Consider the following 15,366-nt stretch of genomic DNA (forward strand, 5'->3'; position numbering starts at 1 on the left):
AATGAATTGTGGAAAACTGGGAGAGCCGTGGGAGTTGCGTCATGCTGCTTTTGTAAATGATTCATTTAAAAGGAGTTTTTAATTTACTGTCTATCACTGGTGCACTTTCGCCTCGTCTTGCACTTGAAAACCCTTCGGGCTTTCATGTGTTTGCATTGGTTTCGTCTCCGTTTCAGGCTGTGGACAGGTCATCGGATGATTCAGGGTCAAGGAGAGATTCCTCATCAGACGTCTTCTATGACGCCACCAAGGAGGGATTGCTGCATTTTAAGCAGCTTCATACAGAAAAGGCCAAGGTGTGCACCATCTCTGTTTAAAACCCACACAGTGCCACAGAAATCATGCCTCACGCACTTTTCTATCCATTGACCTGCTCGAAATTTGGTTTATTAACCATAACAGCTCCTTCTTGATGATATCTTATCTATATTTCCTCTGCTGTTTGTTTTACTTGCTTGAGCAGTTTAGATTTTCTTGCCTCATATTGTCCACAACACAGTGATTATAAAGCAATAGTAGTGCTTTTAAGATTGGTTGAATTCCTGCTATTTTGCTTTGTAAACTATTCTCTTCTTCATGACGTGTTTTATGTAGCGTGTTGGAGGAGGCATGCGGCCGTGGAAACAGATGTACGCCGTGTTGAGAGGAAACTACCTCTGCCTATACAAAGACAAAAAGGAGGGCCAAGCACACGCCAACTGCCAAGCAGTGGATGAGCCGCTGCCGATCAGCATCAAGTCCTGCCTGATTGACATCTCCTACAGCGACACGAAGCGGAAGAACGTCCTGAGGCTGACCACGTCGGACTGCGAGTACCTGTTCCAGGCTGAGGACCGGGAGGACATGCTGGCCTGGATCAGAGTCATACAGGAGAACAGCAACCTGGATGACGAGGTGCGAGTCTTGGGTTCAAACTGTTGGGACAGTCATTATACAAAAAGCAGTCACGAGACCCAAACTTTCATAAGCAGGCAAATTAAGTTAAAGTTAAGTTGTTTAAGTCCAAGTGCTGTGACTCTGCTCGTCTCCTCGGGAGAAAAAAAAAAACACTGAAAGAATTTGAAAAATTTTGTGTTCAGATGTGATAACGTCATAAAAACAGATACCAATATTATCATGTTCGTCACGGGTTGAATAAGCGGTTTGGCATTTTTAATTTTACGATTTTTACTGATATATTTGGCAGCTTGCAGCTCAGTAGTTCTCAGGAAGAGTGTCCTCGGCGGCTTTCATGCGCATTAGCTTTCATCTCCTTTGATTGAGCAAAGCTTTTAAAGCATGTAACCTTCTTGTGAGGCAAGTTTAGACATTTTCCTCAACCCATAGCTGTGGGATTAGCATCTGTTTATTTGTTGAAACTTTATGAAGTACAGTGCATGGGTTACAGGCTGACATATGCGAGTACACTGGGGGTTTAAAAAGCAGATAAACAGGAATTTGATTTATATAAATTGTAAAAGACGGACAGAATTCATAATGTTTAGCACAGAAAACAGCTTCCAGATTCAGTGAGAACATGTGTTGTACAGCTCTAATCTAAACAAAGATTTACAACTTTCTTCTTAAACAGATGAGCTGTTGGAATATTTTTACTCAAGTTATTGAATTAAAATATTAATGGAAAATACCCAATTAGTGATCCATAAGCCACCCTCTTCTCTCACACACAGTGCTGCTCTAATTTTCCGCTCAGTTATTGATATTTTCTAATAATTTGGGGCTTTCTAAAAGCCACTGAGGCAGCGACGATCTTTGCTACATAAATGCAGAGTTTCTGCATGCCGTTTCATCAAAACTCCCCACACCAGTCAGTTTTTCTTCAAATTTGTATTTACTTGTTTCCTCAATTGTGCTCTTTCCGCGTTCTTTCGATTGTAAACATTCATGTGATTCTTGGTACTGTCGGCTGCTCCCTTATTTCCCAGGGGGTCGCCCCAGTGGATAGATCCACATATTTGATTTGGCACAGATTTTATTCTGGTTGCTCTTCGTGACGCAATCCTCCCATTTATCCGAGCTTGGGATCAGGACTAGGAGTACGCCAGCTTGTGACTCCATGGTGTTTATTATTGTGCTTATTCTAGTTCTAATTATTTGTTTTAAATATGCGGGATTTCAAAATAAATGTTCCAGTTAAGGATGACACAGTTACATTTCAGTTGCACAGGGACAATAAAATAGCTGAATTTGTGTGTTCATGTGCAGATTTCTGTCAGCAGGACTCGCTGTGTTCATTTCTTTTTCTGGACTTCTGGGTAACATTTATGTGACTAAAACTGAATAAACTGAATCTCTTTGAGTTTTGGTTGGATGAAACTTTTTGGAATGTTTTGTGACATTTTGGAGATGAAATGAAGAATAAAGTAGGTGCATCTTCCCGTATTTGACATATAAACTCTTTTGAGGACCTAACCAGCCAAATGTTTTGTTCTAACAGTCCTCCCTGTGCTACCTGAGAGCTGCAGGTTATATAACGATCTGTCATAGTCTGTAAGGCTGGGCTGAAGGACACAATTGCACCAGATTCCCGTAAACATTTGTTATCACGTCTCATATCATGCCCTGTCGTTTTTTCCGTCTTCCCTTTTTTTAGAATGCCGACTTCACTAGCCACGACCTCATCAGCAGGAAGATCAAAGAGTACAACACCTTGATGAGGTAAGGGTGACATGAAAGCAGGTGAGCGGGGAAGGGAAGTGTCTCATAGCTCATGGGAAAGCTCTGAAAGTTTCGTGTCCATGTCTCATGCAGCCCGACTGGCAGCAAGACGGAGCCGTCTCCCAGAACTTCACGCCAGTCGCTAAGGCAGACGCTGCTGGGAGGGAAAGGAGAGACCAAAGCAACAAGCCCACACTCACCCAAAGCTGAGCAGGAGAGGAAGAACATGCACAAAGGTATGAAAAGGAAGAACATTTTATATCTGATAAATAATAAAATGAATTACTAATGCTTCCTTCATTTGTTATGTATAAGTAGTATATAAACATTTACTGGGGTGGCTGTGGCTCAGGAGGCAGAGCAGGTCACTGGTTTTCATTTTGAGTACACGGTGCCTCTGCTTTATGCAGCCTTTACATGTTTAGATCAAGCAGCGTGACTATATGGTTAATACAATGCTTTGTAGCTAAACTCTTACAGGCTGTTTTTAAAGGGGTACAAATGGTTAAAGGAAATGAATCATAAATGCTCACAGAGCAAACTGCACAGTGTGTTGAAGGTGTTTTAATTATGATGATGGAAGGTGTCACTTCTGGAAGTAATAACTCATGGTTTTACAGTTAATGTTACTTTAATGCAAGTAAGTACATGTTCAATGAGCTGTGCCTCAAGTACAGCACCCGTAGAGCTTGCTTCGTGCCTGTTAAAGGTAATAAACTTGGAGATTGTTGCACCTTGTGCCAGAAACTGCTCAGCTTAGCAGTACAAAAGGTATTAGAGTGGCAAGAAGACTGCAAGAAAGCAGTCAGTATAGTTCTGTATTCATATCTGGAGCATCACGATAATCCTGACAGTCGAATCCATTCTGCGCTTAATAAATCCTGTATTTGACAGCATTTGGATCCAGATAAGAATAAAAGCAGAAGTGCTCAGGATTTACACACAGTAGCTAAATATCAATCATATAAAAGGAGTTATTGGATTTTACTACTTATCCTTAACTTATCCTTCTCAGACATGTTGTAATTAGAAGCTACTATTCACGGTATCCTGTGTGTTGTCCTGTGTGTGCAGATGACACCAGCCCTCCCAAGGATAAAGGGACATGGCGAAAGGGCATCCCAGGACTGATGAGGAAACCTTTCGAGAAGAAGCCATCTCCTGGAGTCACGTTTGGAGTGAGACTGGACGACTGTCCGCCTGCACAGAACAACAAGGTTCGGGCTGGTTTTATTCAGTGTACAAACCCAGTGTTCTGCTCTGGGATGGGCCTTTTAAAACACGGTCCTCATTCCTCTGTGTTCCAGTTTGTGCCTCTGATTGTGGAGGTTTGCTGTAAGCTGGTGGAAGAGAGGGGGCTGGAGTACACCGGCATTTACAGAGTTCCTGGAAACAATGCTGCGATCTCCAACATGCAGGAGGAGCTCAATAACAAGGGCATGAATGATATCGACATCCAAGACGATGTGAGTGTCCTCTCATTGATCTGCTGCTGCTTTAATTAAACTCTCCTTGAAGTGCGTTTCCCTAATGGCCTGGAGTATTTTTAAAAGCTGCAGACTGACAGGTCTCTTTTCTACATCTTTGTACTCTGGCCAGTGATGGGGCTTTTAACAATCTTTAAAATGTCATATCTATTTATTGCAGAAGCTGGGTAAGCTTGTATTTCTGGATCACAAACATTATGCAGCAGCAGTGGAAGCTGCAGAAAACCATCACACTTGTTTTCCCAAATGAGCCTTTTGCTAAATTAATTGTGTTTTTGTGCAGAAATGGAGGGACCTCAATGTGATCAGTAGTTTACTCAAGTCCTTCTTTCGGAAACTCCCCGAGCCCCTGTTCACCAATGGTAAGTTGATTCTTCTTGCCATCTAGTGGTTAAAAAGGAGAACTGTCATCTGTTAAAGTACTTTTACTTCTTCTTTTTTCATCCTGCAGAGAGGTACACAGATTTTATAGAGGCCAACAGGATAGAGGACCCAGTGGAGAGACTCAAAGTGCTGAAGAGACTGGTGAGTAGAAGTAGTTTTGTAACATTTAACCTCATTAAAATTGCACAAAATGCAACAAAAAATGCAAGAAACACAAATATTCAATTTGTGTTTTGTGTAATTTCTCTTTTCCTTACAGCTTCACGAGTTACCGGCTCATCATTACGAGACCCTCAAGTTCCTCTCAGCTCACCTGAAAACTGTGGCTGACAACTCTGAGAAAAATAAGGTCTTTGTTGTTCTTGTCATTGTTGCTTTTGTTGTTTACATATTTTTGTTCTTGTCTGTAGTCTTATTTATACAGTTATGTAGACCACTCTGTTCTGAGTTACTCAGTTTGGAGACAAACAAAAAAAGAAAAAACAACTTTTTTTTAAAACGTCAGATGGAACCGAGGAACCTGGCCATCGTGTTCGGCCCCACTCTGGTGCGCACCACCGAGGACAACATGACCCATATGGTGACGCACATGCCCGACCAGTACAAGATAGTGGAGACCCTCATTCAAAATGTGAGTTTCAGTGTTGGTTCACTGATTCAAACATGCACACAAATTTGTATTTTCTCACGTTAATATCGTGTCTTGCAGTACGATTGGTTCTTCACTGAAGATGGAAATGGAGAGCCAGTGGTGGGTACAGACGTTACTACAATGACATTGTTTTCTTCTCTAAATACTAAAACAAAAAAGGCAGTTTTGGTGAAGTGAGTTGGCAAAAAAAAATGTAGATGGCAAAGAGAAAAAACACTGAATCAGTTCGAAAGCATTGATCAGTTTTTACTCAGTGAAAAAAAAAACATTGCGGTTCAAAAACATGATTGGTGTTACTACCCAGCTCTGTTAGGAAGGAGGGAAGCAACATAAAACCAGATGGACGTGGCTCAGCCAAGGTATTTATTGCTTAGAGGTTTTCCAAAGGCGAAGAAAAGAGGCAAGGGAAAGGAGGGTTTGTGGGTGCTGCTAAATCAAGTAGAAAAGCAAAAAGTGGTAGGACAAAACTTTAGTGTTTTTTTTCTTCCACCACCAAAAATCGCTGGTGCCATTCTGTGGCTATTGGATGTGATTTTCAGTTGCATCCTGCAGAATCTGCCCACCATGATTTTCCTAAAAGAAACACTTTCATCTTTGAAATGCTCCGTTCTCCTATTGGTTGAAATGTGGAACCTCATCAATGTGAAAAGAAGTAACAGTACAACTGCAGCAATGCTTCCTACCCCAACTAAAACACTCTAGTAGCAACACCACTGTCCCTTGTGGTGTTTCCGAGTATTTCCCATGTGCTGTGTGCTACATGTGAGAAAGCTTTAGAAGCGCAATTCTCCTGATGTTGTTCAGAGTACATGTTTGAAAATTGGTTTCAACTAACTTATGCAGCACCCAAGAAGTTAAGTATGTGTTCTTTCAAAGGAGAGTTCACAGTTACAACAGCAAAGTTAATGGAAAAATGAGGTGCCCAACACCGAGCTGCATTCACTGAACATTGCTATGAAGTTGACCTGCTTTTTGATTGGATGTTGAATGAAGAAAATTAACAAACCAGCGAAAAACTGTTTTACCTTTTATGATGAAAGATACCCAAATCAAATCATTAACTTCTCCTTCCTCCCTTCAGACTGTGTCCCAGGAGGAGAGTGCAGTGGAGTCTCAGCCCCTCCCCAACATCGATCACCTGCTCACCAACATCGGCCGTACGGGCACATCGCAGGGTGAAGTATCAGGTAACACGCTGCATTTTGGCAGGCCAACTCTGTGGTGGGTTAACCTTTCTCTACCCTTTCACCGCTGAGCACTGTGGTCAACGCTGGGAGGGACCGGTTGTGTTTAAGATTAGAAACAAATGTTGATGATGCTGCTTCTTCCCCAGGCCAAGCTTCCCCTTTTGCTCCTTTGGCTGTTGCCATTAGGAAGAATGGCTAACACTGAGTCCAAACAATGAATTCTCATTCTGGGACGTTACATAATGCCCTTTTGTCAGGTGTGTTTTGGCCCTGCTTTTGCAGTTGTATAAACTTATTAGGTGTTAGGAATTAGGACATCGGTATGGGTGGCAGTGTCAGAAGTTACAAGCTAACAGCACGATTATTGTGGTTGATGCGACTGTGGTTCGCATCCTGTTTTGAGCTTAGAAGACTTTTTATCACCTCAAACTGGGCTTTTGGGGGCCACATATTACATAACAAAAGTCTGAATTTTCATCTTAATTCTGACCATTTCAAGAACTTAACTTCTGTAAATGAAACCCCACGTAGCTCACCTGGTAAAAAACATCTTTATTCCAATTCTGGGAAGGCCGAAACCTTTCTGGGGAATTAACTTTTGTGCACAGGGAAAAATCATGGATTGTCTTAATTTTTATTTCCTGGTTAAGTTTACACCTCTTTAAAGATCCGTTTCGTTGATTCTATAACCCGGCGTGTTATGCATCTACTGCGAAAGGACACATTCTGCTGAGACACGCCAGCAGCTTTGACAAAACGGCATTATCTGACAGCCCAGATATGAGAAAGGGCCGGTCCAAATCCCTGTGTGGGATTCAGTGGGCAATTTATTTGCATCCCCAAAAGGATGCAAAAAATTGCCTCCCTCCTTCATTTGCTTTAAAATCTATTCCTCCTTTTCGGTATATGCTAGCCTTTTAAGCAGTTCTTTTTAAACAACCTTCTGCCCTTTTTGGTACCCCCATTTCCCCCTCTTTTTCCTGCCTACTGTTGCACTAATACGGCATGTTCTTTGGCACGTCAGAACTAGATGTTTTTACAGTAAAAGGCGACCTCTGATTCCTCTGTCTCTAGTGAGGCTCTGTCGGGTGTCCTAACGGCTTTCCCAGCATTCACACATACTGATCTTGACACAGGCCAAGTGGGAGGAGTCTATCACACCATGATGTCACTGATGGACTCTATAATGTCTGTGATGGACAGCTGGAACTGTAGGAAGAAGGAGGATTGTTGCCCGCAGTGTAGCTGCCTAGTCTGCAGGAACCCGCAGCTCTATTAAGAAATGCCAAAGAGAGAGAAGAAAACAAAACAAACAAACAAACAAAAAAGTTAATCAAAGAAAGCTTGATGAAAAGGGGAAGCGAAGCGGCAACACGGTACTGTACGGCGTCCGGTTTTCTATCAGAGTATACCTAACACAGGCCGGTGCTACTGTCTGAAAGGCTCTCCGCTGTCTCTCCTTACTGTCTCGCAAGCTTGCCAACAGGAGAGATAGCATGGTACGGTTTCTACGTCACTGGTCAGTGTGCACCTGCATATTGTGCCTCCATCTGTATTGTAAGGGGTGTATAGGGGGGCTTGGCTATGTCACAAACACAAATTTTAGCTAAGGGACGCTATGAGTGACAGATTGCAGAGCAGGTGAGGACTGATTATAGGTTTTCCTTGCTGACACACTCATTCTCATGTAGTGTCCTCTCTTCTCATATAGCTAGCCCCTCTGTGACCCCCCCGTCACCTTCATTTCTTTTTTTCTTTATTTGGTTTCTTCCATAGATGTTTTTTGTCATCACTGTGTCAACGTGTCTGAGACCTCATATCATCTCACATTGCTTCATTGGCAAATTTGGTATCAACCTGTTTTGACAGAAATGGATCGGTAACATTGATCTCCAGTTAGAAGCTTAAACCATATTTGTTATTTTAATACTGAAGTTTAATTTTAGGCTTTTTTTAAAATAAGGTTGACAGTTACAAAAAAAACATGGCTAGGAAAAGGGCCGTCGCATCATTAGATTGTCACTGTACAAATATTTGTGCTAAAAAGATTCATGACAACATTATTGCAATATCTGGAAAATCAGAAAAATAATATTCAGATCATTCAAATTATTTGCAACTTTGTTTATTATGTGTTTATCTCCTTTCTGGCAAACGAATCTTAGTCAGAAAAAAGAAGCTATGACAACGTCTCTCCAAAATCTCTATATACTGTGGTTTTATCATAGACTGTATATAAAAGATGGAAGCAACCGCTGTGAGAATAACTGTTGACTTTTAAAGTTCTTTGTAAAACATGAGCTGGGAATTTAGACTTTCACCTTAAACTTGACATGACGAGAGGTTTGGATCTCACTGAGGAACTGAAAATACTGCCCACTCATAAAGTAGTGACCAGTCAGTCAAAATGAAGACTCTCTATTGTCCATTTTACGCTACATGAAATCATAATTTACTGTATGAACATCAGCTGAACACTGACTTTTTAAAGAAGCAATCTCAGTCTGTGCTTGCTATTTTAAAAGTACAGGTAATAGAAGCCTTTTTGGTGGCTCTTGCATTTTTTATATACAGTCTATGGGTTGTAGCTAGCTAGAAGTTACTGTGTCATCAGGAGGCAATCAACATTAATGTGCAGTGCTCCTAGCTGATATTCTAGCATGTGAATGATTGAATGATATGAACTGGGTCATCTACAGTAACAAATTACATGCTTTTTGGACAGTTTCACCTCTTCATAGCTTCATAGTAAACTCAAGTGTTTCTTAACCTAAAGAAACTTTTTAAAACCTAGTTGGATGATCTGAAAAGTAGCACAAACCACAGAGATTAAGATATGTGAGAGGTTGACACTTGCAGTGACAAGTACAACAGAAGCATTTGTTCATAATTATTACAGTGCAGCCCAAGAAATTGTTGAAAGTATCAGGAGAAATCCTCATGTGTGGCCGCTACCAATTTTTTTTTCAATCAGAAAATGCTACCACAGGGCCGCGGCTTCATTCCTGGATAACAAATCGATCACCATCCTCGTGTTGCATGGCGCATCATCTGCCCCGCTGCTGTTCATTGCAAAAGTTGCACTCAGAATCACCGAGAGGAGCTTTGATGGAAATAGCCGTCAGCATCTTCTGTGGGTTTTCTGACACCCTCTGGTCTACACTTAATTAGGAAACAATGTCATGTCACATGTCATGTCACATGTCACACATACAGACGTGGACCTGAGTGTAACGCTGAGCTCATCTGTCCCCGTGTGCAGCATGGCCTGTTGTCCGCTTGTGTTTGCTCTCACCTCTCATCGGTCTCGTCTGGTGTTTTTCATCATGCTTCTTCTCATCAACATGGTTCTTTCTCCTCCTTTGTTTCCTGTCACACTCATTTCCACACGTTTAACCCCCTCTGTGTGCTCACCCGTGTTGTTAAATCATCTAACGTGTCCCTCGTTTTCTCTTTTACCTACAGATTCCCCAACTAGTGACTCAGCTAAATCAAAGGTGAGTGTGTGTCTCCAGTGTCTGATGGTGTGGGATGAGAGGAGGTAGGAAGAGAACAGATGATATAAACTTACCGCTTAAGGCATTTTCACCTAATTTAATTTAGAGCAGCATCTTGTTTACTTCTGATTTTCTGCCTTATTCCCGAACAGTGAAAAAGACTAATTTGTGGTACTCACAACACTACTAGAATACATATAAGAAATCAAACAGCAACATCTGCAATGTTCTCATTAAGAGACAGATGTGGTGCTGGACTTTGTTTTATGGTTCAAAGACAGCCTGTCAAAAAATAAGGAATGTTAAAAAGATAATTTGGTGTTAAATACCAGAGATCAGAAAGAAAGATTGTAAAGACAAAACTTAAAAAAATGACTGACCACAAAATTTGTTCTATTTGGCGTTTGAAAACATGCAGGGATTTTGTACTTCGAAACACCCACAGACCTCACTGTGAACAGTTTTCACTCATCTGTTGCTACACACTGGGCCTCATTCACAAAAATTAAAAGATCACGTGGTCCCTGTCCTCCATCTGCTTCTTTCATTTTCTTCTAGTTGTGGTTCAAAGGGCTCCGCATCTGTTATTGCAGCCCAGCTCTCTCAGTTTACCCGAGGAGGAGGTGTGCCGCTTCCGGCTGTCATTCACGAAAGTCTTCCTTTTTTGCATTTTGCAAGTGTTCCGTTTTACAGCAACTTAATTGCTTTCTCAGAAGTTTCTGGGAAAATCTTTGTCCTAGTCAATAACAAAAAAGTTCACTATGAATCTGATGGTAATTCAGAACATTTGTCTGGACATACAAGTGAATGAAGCCCATCGTGTATTCTCAGTGCCACACATTATTTGACCCTCACATCCAAAGTGAAAACGAAACAGTTTCCATGGTTAGATGGTTAGCGAGTTGGAGCCATAAAGGCTGCTGTGCATCAAGTCTTTCGTGAAGTCCTTCTCGAGGACACCCTGGATTTAAAACTTGTGGCTGAGGAACTTGGGAGTGTTCAACAGCTTGTTAGGATGTAGGAGGAAAAAAAAAGGCAGATGCTTTCCATCATTGCACTGCTGTTCCTGGCTCCTCCTCTTCAGCTTCAGCCGTGCTTCAGTTCATGCTATGCTGCTGCTGCTTCTGCTTTAAAGCCGGCATGAATCAGTACTGTGCTCCCTGTTTATGATGCTGCTAATGTCCCTCTTTCTGTCTACTTGTTTGTCTGGTGCTTCATGGGAACAGGTGGAGTACAGACTTGAGGAAGGGGGTTGGGGTTAAAAGTTTCTGTGTCGTCTTTTGTGTTTCTTAGATTCAGCAGTGCTCATTTTGTTCTTCTTGTGCTCTCTCTTTCTGTTCCCCTCTCCTCTGTGCAGGGTTCCTCAGGGAAGGATCAGTGCAGCAGAGACCTCCTGGTCTCCTCCATCTTTGCTGTAGCCAGCCGCAAAAGAAAGAAGTCAAGGGAGAAGCCGCAGCCTAGCAGCTCAGACGATGATCTGGATTCTGTATTCCTCAAGAAGGAAATCCTTGGCCAGAAGCCAAACCAGCAGAACGAGGCACAGGGCGAGACTCGTCCCAGCCCTAACACCAAACCCAGCACGAAGCAGCAAGCACGGACAGAAGAGAGGAAGGAGAACGGGAGGACAGTGGAGCTCACACCTAAAGCTAAGAGAGAGCACCGAAACTCTTTATTCCTGAGGGAGAAGATTACCCCCAGACGCTCCTCGCCTTCACCTTTACCTTCCCCAAAGATTTCCAACTCTCCCAACATCAGCTACCAAACAGCTCCTCAGGGAAAATCCTCATTGTCAGACCCTCCGTCCCAGCTTGATGAAAACACCTCAGACCTTGGGACCATGAGCTCTGGAGCATCAGTGCCACGATCCAGACCGAAAAAGTGGATTGCGGGAATGTCCCCTGATCTGCCAGCAGGAGCCGCTCTGGGAGCAGGTGCGGGGGCGTCCGCTGGCGCAGAGGTGAGCTCTATCACCTCTGACTACTCCACCACCTCCTCTATCACGTTCCTGACTGGAGCGGAGTCAAGCGCGCTGAGTCCAGAGCTGCAGGGTGGCGAGGAGGCAGATGATGAGCGCAGTGAGCTCATCAGCGAGGGACGACCGATGGAGACAGACAGCGAGAGCGACTTTCCAGTTTTTGCTCCAGGCGGCGGCAGCAGCCAGTCCACACCCTGCCCAGCGCAAAGTCAAGAAAAGGCAGAGGCCAAAGGGGGCAGTGCTATCGAAGGGGGCACCTCACCAAAACTGGAGGCACGGCGGCTCTTCCCAACACACCGCATGATCGAGTGTGATACCCTCTCAAGAAGGTGGTCCCTGAAACAGAAAACAGACAGTGAATCATCAGTCGAAGGGGCTACTGGCAGCGGGGAGCGAAGCGAGGGCAGGGCGGAGTCTTCCAGCCGGTTGTCTCGAGTCCTGGAGGTGATGAAAAAGGGCCGATCCACGAGCAGCCTCAGCTCTTCTTCGCGCAGTGAGTCGGAGCGATCCGAACCAGCCTGGCACCTTAAGATCACAGAGAGGCTCAAGTTTAGGCTACGAACGTCCGCTGATGACATGTTTACTCAGAAGAACCGATCTCCCGACGGTCGCAGTAAGAAAAAGAACATCCGACGGAGGCACACCATGGGCGGGCAGAGAGACTTCGCAGAGCTGGCAATCATCAACGACTGGCGGGAGCAGGGTGGGGTGGACCAGGCGGCCGAACTCTCAGCTCTAGACCCCCTGAAGCCTAGATGCTCCTCTCAGGACTTATCCATTCGGGACTGGATTGCGAGGGAGCAAAGCAGAGGCTCCGAGCAAAGCAGAGGCTCCGAGCCAAGCGTCGAGGTTGCGCCCAAAGCGGTGCCTGAGGATGATCACGCAGAAGTGCATGAAGAAAGACCTCCCGAAAGACCTCCACCTCCACCGCCTTCGGATTCCCCTGGGGCTCAGCCTCCAGCCGGGGAGCACATTAACGGCAGAGGGCTGCAAAGCAAAAACAAAGGCTCCTTAGGGGACGACGCTCACCCACACAAACTCTCTGGAGCGCAAGTTGTCCGCTCACGGTTCTACCAGTATCTGTGAAACGGAAAACAAAAAACAAAACCGGGATGAATGTGTACGTGTATGAATGTGGGTATTTTAGCTGAGGTTACTGCACAATATTTTTTCTACAAAGTATACTTTATGTATCTACTGTACATACTTATTATGATTGTTACTGGAATTCGACTGAAGAGATGTCTAACACAGACTTTTCCCAACGAGTGCAAGAATCTGACTTTAATAGGACACGATGACAAATATAAGGGTCAACTCGAGTATTACTGAAGAAAGCAGGTGCAAGAGTTTTTTTTAATAAGGAATCATGACTCAGTTCTTCCTCTTTGGAGCGGTATGAAGAATGTATTACACTTTTTGGACTAACATGAGTTGCTTGTGACAATAATGTCTTTTTCAAAACGGCATGTCTGTGTTTTTCTCGGCTGTACTTGAAGTACGTGGAAGTAACTGAGGGCTGCTTTCTGAGCTGAGTGCTGTGGGAAGTTTATTTTTTTCTTTTTATGTTTCTTGTTGTTTTATTTTGTATTTTCACAGCACACTCACAACAGCCAGATATTAGCTTGAGGAACTGGGGGATTATTATAGTTTTATGAAATAAAAGACTGAGAAAACAGTAATAAAAGCTGATACTACAGTATGTAATGCTTGGTACAGTAGTTTTGTGAAGGTATAGTCCAAAAAGTGAGTTTTTACATACGAAAAAAAAGTGCCTCTTTTATTTGTTTTGTTTTTAAACTGTTTTTATGAATGGTTGGAAACACAAGGAGGGTTGTTTTTTTTTTTCTCTTTTAACCTCACAGGCATTCCAGATTTTATCCTGTTTTTAGTTAAACTCACAGCAGCATCGGAGCAACATCAGATTTTTATCGCGGTAATGTTTCATTATAGTTTTATTTCAGTTTTCCACCCCCCCGGGTTTTGCAGTAAAATGGAACGGGTGCTTTAAAAAGCTGGGAGAAAAAAAAAATGATGTTTGAAACTGCATGAGACAATGTTTGCTGAAGAGTGAACATCTCGCCCGTGTTTACAGAAAAACATGGGCGCAACATCACCTCCTCCCCTCAACAAACACTGGAAATAAATAACCTTTATTTAGACCTTCGTCTCTTTGGCGTCATTGTTATTATTCTCAGAAAACATCTGGGAAGAATAATAGACCAGATTTTTTTTTGTCCAAACAAATATATTTATTACAATAAATCGCATATGTTTTTATCAAAGCGTTGTGTTGCTCTTCAGATTTGTATGCTTGCATCACGTTGAAATATTACAACAGCCTGATTTAAATCACAACAATCATGACAGCTGTTGTAATGCAACACCAGCTTCAAAGCTCAGGAATATACAATGATCTCTTGGCTTACTTTCCTGCTTTAAACAGATGGGGTGAAACTGACAGGGATTGTAGACAAATGTTTCTTAATTTTGATGCCTTCAGGATATAAAATTCTGCCTCATTCCAAGAAGTTTAAATAGAAATCTGAGATCCCAGCAGTTCATGCACTGCAAACAATATGAAGCATAAATAGTTGCAGAAATAAACAAATTACAAATAACTGACACAAAAAACTCACTGCTCTTGTAATTTACAGACAAAGTTTGTAGATTTTTTCTGTTTTATAACAAAAGTCATAATTGGGGTGGCAAACCAGAGGCTTGGGGTCCAGAAGCAGCCCACAGAAAGAAAGGCTTTGGAAAACGTGAAGGAGGGTTTTACAACTTTTCCTACTGATGAAGACCTCATCATTGGCCAAAAGTTCCTGTTTTTCCACTATGTGAACTACCAGAACTTTTTCCTGTAGTTTTATAAATTGATTCAATATATTAAATGTCAAAGAGCCATGCTGACAGATTGCTTTCATTTTCTACAGTTTTCTTAAAAATGCAGAAAACCTGAGACGTATGCTGAAATTCAGTTAAATAATTGGCAACATGAATTATTATCATATTAAAGATTGTATCTTTTAAAAATAGGAATGTATATTTTTATTCTCGACTCTTTTATATGACTTAATCCTACAGAATAAAACAGAATGAAATTGTAGGATAAGTTGCACAGTAAACCAAAAGGATCTGATGAATTTTAATTCCTTTGATTTTTCTATTTTTCTATTTTTTCTTCCGAAAAGAACTACTTTCTTTTCTGGCCCATCTTTTGTTTTCTCTTCCATTATTAGTTGGGAAGACCTAATTTGGAAAGTGAAGCTGTTCGCGGAGCATGAATTTCAACAAGTAAAACACCAGAAGAGCTAAACGAATAAATGAAAACACAAAGGATACTGTAGAATGACCACTCGGTAGCGTTCCTTATAACCTTGCTTTACTGAACATGTGCTCAGCATCCATCACTTAGAACAACACAACAACGGGTACGACAGCTAGGAATAAACTACTAGACAGCCCTGCCGCAAAAGCATATCATATGGCGTAAATCCACAATACCCCACGGCTCAATGTAGGC

The 15,366-nt window shown here is 42.4% G+C and overlaps 1 protein-coding gene across 4 annotated transcripts in view; it reads left to right on the forward strand.

The window, feature by feature from the left end:
- Positions 1-14,113, forward strand: part of arhgap21a (Rho GTPase activating protein 21a) — a 103,209-nt gene extending 89,096 nt beyond the window's left edge. For all 4 annotated transcript variants that reach the window (XM_006799234.2, XM_006799232.3, XM_035911316.2 and 1 more), the window contains 14 exons: positions 177-296; positions 595-894; positions 2,594-2,658; positions 2,752-2,894; positions 3,733-3,875; positions 3,966-4,124; positions 4,429-4,507; positions 4,597-4,670; positions 4,789-4,878; positions 5,035-5,160; positions 5,239-5,280; positions 6,263-6,368; positions 9,834-9,865; positions 11,223-14,113. In XM_006799234.2, the coding sequence (XP_006799297.2) occupies positions 177-296; positions 595-894; positions 2,594-2,658; positions 2,752-2,894; positions 3,733-3,875; positions 3,966-4,124; positions 4,429-4,507; positions 4,597-4,670; positions 4,789-4,878; positions 5,035-5,160; positions 5,239-5,280; positions 6,263-6,368; positions 9,834-9,865; positions 11,223-12,926 (3,183 nt within the window). In that variant the 3' untranslated portion in view covers positions 12,927-14,113. The remainder of the gene's footprint in view (positions 1-176; positions 297-594; positions 895-2,593; positions 2,659-2,751; positions 2,895-3,732; positions 3,876-3,965; positions 4,125-4,428; positions 4,508-4,596; positions 4,671-4,788; positions 4,879-5,034; positions 5,161-5,238; positions 5,281-6,262; positions 6,369-9,833; positions 9,866-11,222) is intronic.
- Positions 14,114-15,366: the final 1,253 nt, after the last annotated feature.

The sequence above is a fragment of the Neolamprologus brichardi genome, chromosome 9, assembly GCF_056152115.1.
Source record: "Neolamprologus brichardi isolate AB-2024 chromosome 9, ASM5615211v1, whole genome shotgun sequence".
In the NCBI taxonomy this organism is placed as follows: Eukaryota; Metazoa; Chordata; class Actinopteri; order Cichliformes; family Cichlidae; genus Neolamprologus; species Neolamprologus brichardi.